The sequence below is a fragment of the Danaus plexippus genome, chromosome 20 (assembly GCF_018135715.1).
Source record: "Danaus plexippus chromosome 20, MEX_DaPlex, whole genome shotgun sequence".
NCBI lineage: Eukaryota > Metazoa > Arthropoda > Insecta > Lepidoptera > Nymphalidae > Danaus > Danaus plexippus.
This window is the reverse complement of record NC_083550.1, coordinates 1,803,200-1,813,405: the sequence shown is the minus strand read 5'-3', so window position 1 is coordinate 1,813,405 and position 10,206 is coordinate 1,803,200. Positions and strand designations below refer to the sequence as shown.

The following is a 10,206-nucleotide window of genomic DNA, read 5'->3' as shown; positions in this document are numbered from 1 at the left end:
TACTATTCTGCAAACGGAGATAAAAAAATTGTAAAGTATGTATAACAAAATTTTATTAAGATAGAAAAAAGTATGGAGATGCCGGGGATCGAACCCGGGGCCTTTCACATGCAAAGCGAACGCTCTACCACTGAGCTACATCCCCTACAGGTAGTAAATCCAAAAATATTAATTGATTCTATTGATAAAAAAAGAAATTACACATTACTTAATATTTCAAGGTAAGTATGAATTTAATGTGTTGTCATATCAACAGAATTACAAATATGATATAATTTTATATATTATAAATACTTCATTTATTGCTATATTCAACTGTTGTATTGAAACATGTAAATGTCAATTTATATTTTATAGCATTATCCTTAAGAACTGTAATGGCTTGTTTTTCTTGTCTTTTTGTTATGGTTGTGGTTTGTATTAAGACATGAAAGTTAAATTGAAAGCATTTACTATTAGTAACAATTTATTTAATTAATTGTTAACATATTATATGGGAAGAAATTATGTCCCAATATAACAATGAGACATACAAAATAAATATCTACATTATTCAGCACAAAATTATAATCTTCGACTAGAATAAAATAGTGATAACAAAAATATATAATTTATAATACTATAAAGGCTCTAGATAACTTTATCGGGAATATTTATGGGCTTAGAAGACTTCCACAATCTATATTCAGGAATGTACCAGTCATACTTTTTGCTTTATCACTAGCAAGAAATGCAATAAGAGCAGCGACTTCATCACCTTCCACCTGTCGTTTCAATGGATTTCTACACACAATATTTTTCATCAACATTTCAAGTTGATCTTCAGAAAGCCCAACATCTTTCAAGAGATTGGTCTTCACAAAACCTGGATTTACAGAGTTTACTCTTACACCATCTGGTCCCAGTTCCAAAGCGACACATTTTGTGAAGTGATCCAATGCAGCTTTTGACATATTGTATGCCAAGGCGTTTGTTGTAACTTTACTTCCAAGAATACTTGAAACATTTACAATACAACCCTTGCTTTCTATTAGATGTGGAGTAAAAAGTTTGGTTAAATAATATACTGCACGAATATTCGTTGACATAACTTTGTCATACATTTCCATATTAGAGTCCTTAAGTCCTCCCATGGACATAACGCCAGCATTATTAATCAGAACGTCGATCTTTCCAAAATGGTCTATAGTTTCTGTAACGATTCTTTCCACGTCCGAATCTTCAGTTAAATCTGCTACGATAGGCAATGGCTTCACTGCTTTAGCTTTTTCACAATACAAGGAGATTTTTTTGAGATTGTTTTCTTTTCTACCTACTAAAACTAATTGTGCTGAAAGTTTTGAAAAATAAATCGCTGTAGCAGCTCCTATTCCTGAACTTCCTCCAGTTATAACTACTACTTTATTTGTGAAATCCATATTATTTTGAAGTTAAAAGTAGAAAATATACCTTAACACTTAAATTTCACAAAGTACCTTAGTATCAAAAGTAACTATTAACTATTAAGTTTTTTTTTTTAATAACCAATAACAGCTGACGTTAAAAAGGCTATGTTGCCCTATCAAATCCAAACCAGCATGTTATGCATAATATATTTTAATGACGTTTCAAACCATGAGCAAAAATAATTAAATACTCCTTAATGGGTTTTAAGTAAATTCATAATTTGTGGTTTTTCATTTGTAAGTTTACAATAATAATAGTCAATATGCATTTACGAAAACCATAACCAAACGAAAACCGTAAATATAGCATTATGAAATTGTTCTGTTGTCTTTATTTTTATTGCATATTATCATGTAAGAAACTTTTAAAAAAACTTGATTGTAACCAAACTAACAATTTAATCAATATTAAAAAAGTGGTTTCATGTTAAAGATATTATGTAATTTTTTAATGAATGACTAAATATAAAACCTAATCTATGAATTCATGTTTCAAAATTATTTTTATAAAATGTGTTACTTATCTCCTTTTTCCTTCCTAAATGGAATCGATATTATATCCACAAGTCATATGTTCACTGGTCTTCGTAACCTTGATGTCACTTGCAGTCCCACAATGGAAAATGAATCCTTTCTAATAGGCATTTGTATTTTATCGAATAATATCGGTTTTTATTTCACAATACGTATTTAACATCATATATTTAGGGTAAAATCTTAATTGAAACAAGTAAGAAATTCTATTTCAATTTTTTAAATAAATTCTCAAAATTAAAATATTTTAGTTTTTCATCAAATTGTAGTTCTTAAGTTAACAATGTACCTTAAAAGTTATGTTGGTATGAAACGATTCCTAAGGACTTTAGGCACACATGCAAGCTATAACTGTGGTGTCTCTCCATTAATTAAAGATTTAGGAGAAGGTTAAGGTATTTGAAACTCAACAAACTGTTTCCTGTAAATATTATAAATCCCCACAACTTGGTGCTAATATTCTCGTCTCAGACTTACACTCGTAATAACGATTCCATTTTGTTGTTTCTTAATATGATTTTTATTTTAAATAACTTTGTGTTGTTAATTCGCTATATCTGTAGACTGTAAACATACGTGTTGGACGTCATGTTGAATTCTTGCAGATCTATCAGGATCAGGAAGTATTGCCTAGTGCCTACTAGAAGAGGGAGCACTAATGAAGTATGAAGTGAAATTGGGAACTAGATACAGAAGTTCGTCTAACAGTATTTGCTCATCTTTAGTATCAATTTACTCGATTAAATTAGCGGCCAGTCATTGTTTTACATATGTGTGGTTAAAAAGGTATAAGCCTATAAACACCGAAGCTGATCAGCCACTGTTAATTTTAGAATGTCATGAAAAATATTGTTTTGATTTTTATATCATATCATCTTTATTCATAGATTTGTAACTTTTGACATTTTAACTTCTTTTGTCTTTATGTAAAATTCAGTGTGTTATTAAGTCTTCAGTATGTTTCGAAATCTGAACCTTGAGTTCCGCATTGAAATCTGCATAAATCGAGACAGGAGCTGTCTATCAAGCTTGAACAAAAAATACCAATAAGGTTCCTCACTTATAGAAGTACCTACATAAAATAGAAATAGTTCGCTGTTGGGTTTTGATTATTCTTAATTAAAGAATTTAAGCAAATAATTCTAATAGCTTTTATTTATAAATTAATAAAATTAAATTGTATAAAAATATTATATAATAAATTCGGTTGCAACCTTGAATTAAACTATTTGTTGTATCTAAAATATATATATTTGTAAGTCACGGAGTAGACCTCTCTAACAGATGTTGATTTACTGAAACTATTTTGATTTATAGAATATTCGTGACTCTGCTCTCTTGTTTATTTGTTGTTATTCGAAATATTGTTTGTATTAAATATAGAGCGTGTTGTTACGTTGAAATGCTGATAGTAAATGTAGTTAACCAGTTTTATTTTATTAGAAACCTTGGTTTAGCATATCTATACAGATAATATATTTTTCGTAACGGATTAAATGTATTTAGATTAACTTATAATTTGGATTGAAGACATGAATATTAAATGAAAATATTTTTCATATATATTAAAACTTTTTTAAAACTCTTTAAAAATATTACCAGTATTAAAAAAAGTCCTGTGATATTGATATTTATAGATAAAAGATATAAATATAATTTTTAGATGGAAACAGTTGTAAATAATAGCTTCAAACTTATCAAGAATCTAAATCATTCCATATCCGTTTCTGGGGCATTCATCCAAGATCGCATTTACATATAAAACATTCCAATATATCAATTCGACCACGAATGCAATTTGTGAATGGCTTCCATAAATAACTATTTCCCGTTTGACACATGGCGACCCTTCTTAAGCGGGCAGCTCTGCTATGTTTTCCCGCGTTTATTTGACAGATGTGTTCCGAATTTGAAAGCCGGAAGGATTTTTCAAGCCCGGCCCGCTCAAATCAACTGTGAAATTCAATTGCGCGATCATATATTTTCGGTTTAAAAATGTCCACGTTATCTTCTTGTGAAATAAGGTTATATTGAATTTATGATAGTTATTTGTCGCACATTATTATACTTCTTGTTAGTTGTAATGAAAAATATGTGCTACATCGAAATATTTTTTTATAGACATCATAAATCTGCTTATTATTTAATTTCTAATATAAATAAAGACTAAAGTTTTCATTTCATTATTAAAAGTTCACAAATTTAATACTCATAAAAATATGATATTAAAATATTAATAAAATTCCGTTATAATAATAAATATCGGGTTCATAACATTATTAATTCATCCGTCCAATTGAATACATTCCCCGGCTATAAAAGATTCAAAGTAACGTCCACGAAGTACTGCGCTATTACCGCGATGTATGGCTTACAGGTTGATAGATCGCGTAATCTGTGAATTGGTCGGAATTGGCTATAACTGTCAATTTATATGTTTACTTACCACTTTACAAGAAGCTTTCAAGAGATACGCTATTGTTGAGAACTTAGCCGTATAAGAAGCTATCGGACAAAACGTTTAAATGTTTTTATATAGTCTTATTCTAGACTTGTTTTTGCTGGCGACTTTGTCCAGAACATCGGAATTGGTCGCAGAGAAATGTATAAAGTATTGAAATGACGGACACGGTTACCAATTTCCACCGACATCTAAACCCTGTGTCGCGTGGATTTATGCAAAATACATTTGTAATACAAGTTACGATTATGCCGCAATCATACGGAATTTCGTTATAAATTATATGCTCTGCTCTGTCGTATGTCAAAGCTACTTTATTGAGAAGCTCTATCAAAATCCGTTTAGTAGTTTTACGTGAAAGACAAACTAAAAACATACACACATCATACACCCTCACAAAAATTCATTACAAATTCTTATTATCACATAATACCAATCCTATTCTAGGGACATTTATAAATAAAAAATATGGTCATAAGAAAAAAATTGGAGATGCCGGGGATCGAACCCGGGGCCTTTCACATGCAAAGCGAACGCTCTACCACTGAGCTACATCCCCCGTTGCATTACGAGATCAATGCGTGTAGGCTTTGTGTCACAGCAGTGAAAGCCTTAATTGTACATTCTAAATACGTGTGTAATGTTGGCGAGTGTCATTCACAACAAGGTCTTTATACGAATACGCTCTACTTACATTATATGAGTTCTTAATTGTAATTTGAAGCGAAGAGATTTTGATATACTTATGTAGAATACTTAAGTATAAACTCAGAAGGTCTTTTTCCTTTTTTGACGTAGAGCCATTAAGTATTTATTTGTATTGAAAGCAGAAATTAATTCAGGGTATAAAGTATTGATAATTTGTATGTATTTGTTATTTTTGTTATGAAATATATATATTTTTCTACTTTTTGTCTTCTTGGATTGGCTGTTTATTATTTTACTTTGTTTGTCTTAGTTAAAAGAATGGTTTAAATACTATATCATCCATTGTCACCATTCTCTGACATTATTATTCCCCCCTAATTTTTGTTTTGTTCTTCTTATTCTAATGCAAATAAATTATATCAAAAAGTAAAACTGTTTCTTTAAGCTTACTCCGTGTTAAATTAACTAAATTTAAGAAAACTTCTAAAAGGAGAGGCAACATTTCTGATGATGAAATATACTTTTTATAAATTTTACTTACTATTTCATTTGAATAAAAAACATCATCATCATCTATATTTTAATTATTGAGATGTAGCGGTGTTCGTGAATGGGTACAATCTGCATGTGTAGTATCTTTTATAATACAAGTTTACAAAGCCAATATTCCAGTTCATCGTTAACAAATCTTAATATTACCATTTATTATCTACCACTGTATTTTCGATAAAAAATTTAACGGTCGATATAAGTGTAGGTACATGTTGCAAAGGGCTCATTTAAAAATTATAGTACTCAATCTTTAATAAATCCCTTTTATTCGAACATAAATTGGTACAAATTGTGTGCTTACAAAAAATTTAAATTACAGTGCATTCGTAATTAAAAGCGAGTGCTAGAATTTTTCTCAGTTTCCCCGCGATCCAATAAAGAAATGCAAATGAGACGCCGTCACGAGTTATGGCATTAAATGTAGGGATGTTCTGTTATCGATGATGCACTTTACGAAGATAAAAAAGTAAAAAAAAAAAACTTTAAAAATATATAATTATAAACCTATCCCTGTCATTCGAAAAATCATATCGATACTTATATATTTAGGAAAAACTTTTGTTGTAATTTATTTCTAGGTATACTTACCTATTATATTACGATTCATTGTTATATTAAGCTTCGTACATCGTTTTTTTCTCATTATTACTGACTGTCTTGCTCATCACTACTCTCACCTATAAACCCCGTGGACAGTAAAAAAGTTTTTATTGCTAATTCCCGCGTTACGGGACAGGGTGTCGGCCATTTTACTTGTGGTTGTCAATCTGTAAATGAACCCGGGATGGCTTCCATCTTTGTTTTACTGTCAATTGCTCGTTTGGGCTTTGCGGTTTTGTTTTGTTGGACTTGTTTAGTGCTGTTTTATTTTGTTGCTCAACTTTTTGTAATATCTATGATATCAACATTTTTGAGACTGTTTTTGTAGCAGTTATACTTTTTTTTTGAAATTAAAATAGAATTTTTAAATGAATAACTATATTATTACGAGTACGTACGATTACGGTCTCATGAAAATATTTTATTTAAATTCAAAAACAATATCCTGCGATTTCATATGATCCCAGTAGTTGTAATAGTTGTTTTTAAATTATCTTAGTTTTGTTTAAAAAGGTTATTGGAGATGCCGGGGATCGAACCCGGGGCCTTTCACATGCAAAGCGAACGCTCTACCACTGAGCTACATCCCCGCTGAAAAGGCTACATAATAAATTATTCAATAAAATGTCTAGCTTCTTTTGTATTTTAAACTGATTATCGTTAAGACCTAGATACAAAAGTACTAAGATTATTAATACTAAAATAGGTTTTTAAAAATTTCTTACACAATGACAATAATATTATTTATAATAATTATGTTTTATATTATACTAAAATAATACTGAACTCAATGCAGTTAAGAAACTATTTCATGAATACATGAGTTATCATCAAAAATAAACCTGAATTCGTTTATTTTAAGTTATAAAAATATAAAATTATTTGCAACTAGAAAGGCATATAGCGGGAGTAGATAATTAAGTATTAGTATATTAATATATTCAGATAAAAAAATAATATTATCATATTATTTTATATCCATATAAGATTGTACATTTGGAGTGGTCAGTTAAAAAATATTATTCACATCGTAGTTATTATAATTCTGTAATTGATAATAAATTATTATATTTATTGAAATTTAAATACGATTAAGTAATTTTAGCACAATTTTATGTTTAAGAAGCATGAAAAGAAACAAAATGATTTTGGATTTTCATGCTCTTGTTGTTATAATTATTAAGTAAGGGAAATATAATGCTTTATATTTACATATTATCATCTTATATTAAACTGAATCGTAATGAAGTTGGAGAAAACCTTAAATCATAGAGTTGTCAAGGGGTCCGCTGATGACATTCCTCGTGCGCCATAAAAATGTCTTCACGCCTCAAATGAAGGATTTAACTCAATTAAATGGACGCTTTATAGATCAAGATTGTTGAAACGACGCTTTAATAGTGCAAAATAGATTTTATATTATACAGGATCGACTGATAAACACTTCTTTCGCACTATTTAATTAATACCTATGATGTTTATAACCTATTTATAATTTTGAAATAAGATCAATAAGAACTGACGTTAAGTTTAAAGAATTAAATGTTTTTTATATTGTTTTTTTTTTATTATTAAGTTTAATAGAATAAAATCTGTTTGATTTTTTTTTTATTTTTATGAGTTCCGAACTGATTGTCTCGTCTAAGTGTTCGTATATGTAGCATGTCAAGCTAGAGTCCAATATATCTTTTCTTAGTATATACATGTATATGTATGTTTGTATCTCCGAAGGCACGTAGAGAAAACGTGACCGGCATCTTCCGTTTCCCGTCACAGATACACCTAAACGAAAAACAAGATGGAAATTCACGAAATTATTACGGAAATAAAATTTTCGAAGACCCTGAACCACGTTAGAATGCCAATGTCTGAGCTTGTTAGACGTTGGCTTTGTGAATAATGATCATATCAACTTTATAATTTATAAAAATATCGTGTTATACTACTTTTGGTAATTAGTTTTAAAGATGTTTATTTTAATTAAGTATAAAGAGTTTGGTATTATTAATGTGAGTGGACATATTTCAAATTCCAAATATATTGCTTATTATTTAGCTTCATTTAATATTTTGCTAATTCCTAAATACTCTGACAAAAAATGTTGTCACGCAAAATTCTTAATAACCTGTTTTGAAAAGACATTAAATTAATGCATTTCTTTTTAGTCTGTGTCTTTTAATAAATCGTTGCCAACGTGAAAAATATTTAATAATTTTATTATATATATATATATTTTCAGGCAGTCCGTAAATTCGGGATCTACGTAAAGTAACGGTAATTCGTCGGGCGCCCACGTACGATCTACGTGACGTGAATGAAGGCCTCCCCGAGCTGTATTATGACGCGGCAGGGGGTGATTAGAAATGAAAAACTCGGAACAACTGGAAATTCAGCTTTACGCTTTTATATCTACATGTTGCGGTTTTATTTAATAAAGCTAATATTCACAGTGTTTTGACGTAAATTACGTTGATATACGCATATTCAAAGGTATAGATCTATACGTAACAGTGTCTAATGTGATCTAAGATTTTAGCGAGTTTTATTCATTTAAATGAAACTAGTATTATTCGGATTTACTACGCGGATTTTATTATTTAAAAACTACATAATCCCGACGTTTCGGTTACTTTGCAGCAACCGTGATCAACTGTGATCGTCTGCCCGTGAGTTTCATTTAAGTGTCTAATGTATTGACTGCTTGCCCAATATCCCTAATTATTCTAGATAATGTTAAAATAAGCGTTATAGATGACATTATTTATATAAGTAATAGATACAGTATGCCCATTCAAATTGCCTTCAAACTGCCTACACACGAAACGTTTCTCGCTTTTTATTCATTAACTTACGTTAATACTATAATGTATAGATAACAATGAAATACTGTTAATGTTTTGTACGTAGCGTGATGATACCAACTTAGAGTAAACACAACTTTATTAATCACACAGATGACATAAATTTATCACTTTTCATTTCTATTCAAATCCAAATCGTACTTTTGTTTGCGATAAAATACTTTATAGCTGCCGAGATCTGGTTGAAAGTGATCGTTAGTTGTTTTAAACAAAAATGTTATATTTTTCTTAAGTGGCATATTAGTGATTGTTGATTATAAAAAGTATGGAGATGCCGGGGATCGAACCCGGGGCCTTTCACATGCAAAGCGAACGCTCTACCACTGAGCTACATCCCCTGTATAGTAACTCAAATTAAAATTACACTTAACAAACATATTTAAATGTATATGTAAGTAGATCACGGATATTAAAACAATGGCTCTTAATTATAGCAATATGTTTTATTATATTTTATTAAAACATTAATTCTGTTACTTCAATTGAATTTTTATAAACACAGGTGCTGTTAGACAAACAATACGCTTGTATTTATCACAGTCATTCTAGTGTGGCAACAAGCTAGATAAGGTTTAAACGTAATTAAAACTATTTAGAAGATCAATATTCAGTTTCTCCAACATATAATTATTATATGTATAAAGTAAAGTAATCTAATTTGGTAATTCTAGTTAAAAATAAAAATGATTTTCAATAACAAGAAGAAAAATATTAAAAAATATTTTTCGAATGCTTCGCTCTGTTGATTTTAACATATATATATTGGTGCTTATTTATCAGTTAGAATAAAAAACAGCGTCTGACCGTCGGCCGCAGACTGTGGTCTTTAGATTATTAAAAAAAAGTCCCTTTAAGTGACTTTTTATTACTTACAATGATTTCTGCTCGGACATAAATGTGTGGCCATGAAATAAAAATAGAACAAAAAGTATTTAATAATCATTGGTATATGTGTAGCGTTACATATTTATTGATTACTATATAAAACAGGTGTTATCGGTTATAAATATATATATATATATATATTAAAGTTAGATTTTTTTTGTAAAGTCTAATGCGGTTAGTCGTCCGTTTTTTTGGCATTAATCTCCCTAAATTTCGTGGC

General features: G+C 29.5%; 1 protein-coding gene, 1 long non-coding RNA gene and 4 other non-coding genes across 6 annotated transcripts; 1 reads left to right on the top strand and 5 right to left on the bottom strand.

The window, feature by feature from the left end:
* Positions 1-13: 13 nt before the first annotated feature.
* On the top strand, positions 14-3,395 carry LOC133319415 (uncharacterized). The gene is made up of 2 exons (XR_009753031.1): positions 14-150; positions 2,585-3,395. It is a non-coding gene; the product is annotated as an uncharacterized LOC133319415 (long non-coding RNA).
* Positions 74-145, bottom strand: Trnaa-ugc (transfer RNA alanine (anticodon UGC)). Its single transcript has one exon. It is a non-coding gene; the product is annotated as a tRNA-Ala (tRNA).
* Positions 449-1,544, bottom strand: LOC116773971 (meso-2,3-butanediol dehydrogenase-like). The gene has a single exon (XM_032666570.2). The coding sequence runs from the start codon at positions 1,416-1,418 to the stop codon at positions 654-656; it is 765 nt and encodes a 254-aa protein (XP_032522461.2). The 5' UTR covers positions 1,419-1,544; the 3' UTR covers positions 449-653.
* Positions 3,396-4,927: 1,532 nt separating the features above from the next.
* Trnaa-ugc (transfer RNA alanine (anticodon UGC)) lies at positions 4,928-4,999 on the bottom strand. The gene has a single exon. It is a non-coding gene; the product is annotated as a tRNA-Ala (tRNA).
* A 1,759-nt stretch (positions 5,000-6,758) lies between these two features.
* Positions 6,759-6,830, bottom strand: Trnaa-ugc (transfer RNA alanine (anticodon UGC)). Its single transcript has one exon. It is a non-coding gene; the product is annotated as a tRNA-Ala (tRNA).
* Positions 6,831-9,367: 2,537 nt separating this feature from the next.
* On the bottom strand, positions 9,368-9,439 carry Trnaa-ugc (transfer RNA alanine (anticodon UGC)). The gene has a single exon. It is a non-coding gene; the product is annotated as a tRNA-Ala (tRNA).
* Between the last annotated feature and the right edge of the window lie 767 nt (positions 9,440-10,206).

What these genes read in the sequence shown, in the direction of transcription:
- LOC116773971 (XM_032666570.2), bottom strand. Translation starts at nt 1,418, where the DNA reads ATGGATTTCACAAATAAAGTAGTAGTTATAACTGGAGGAAGTTCAGGA.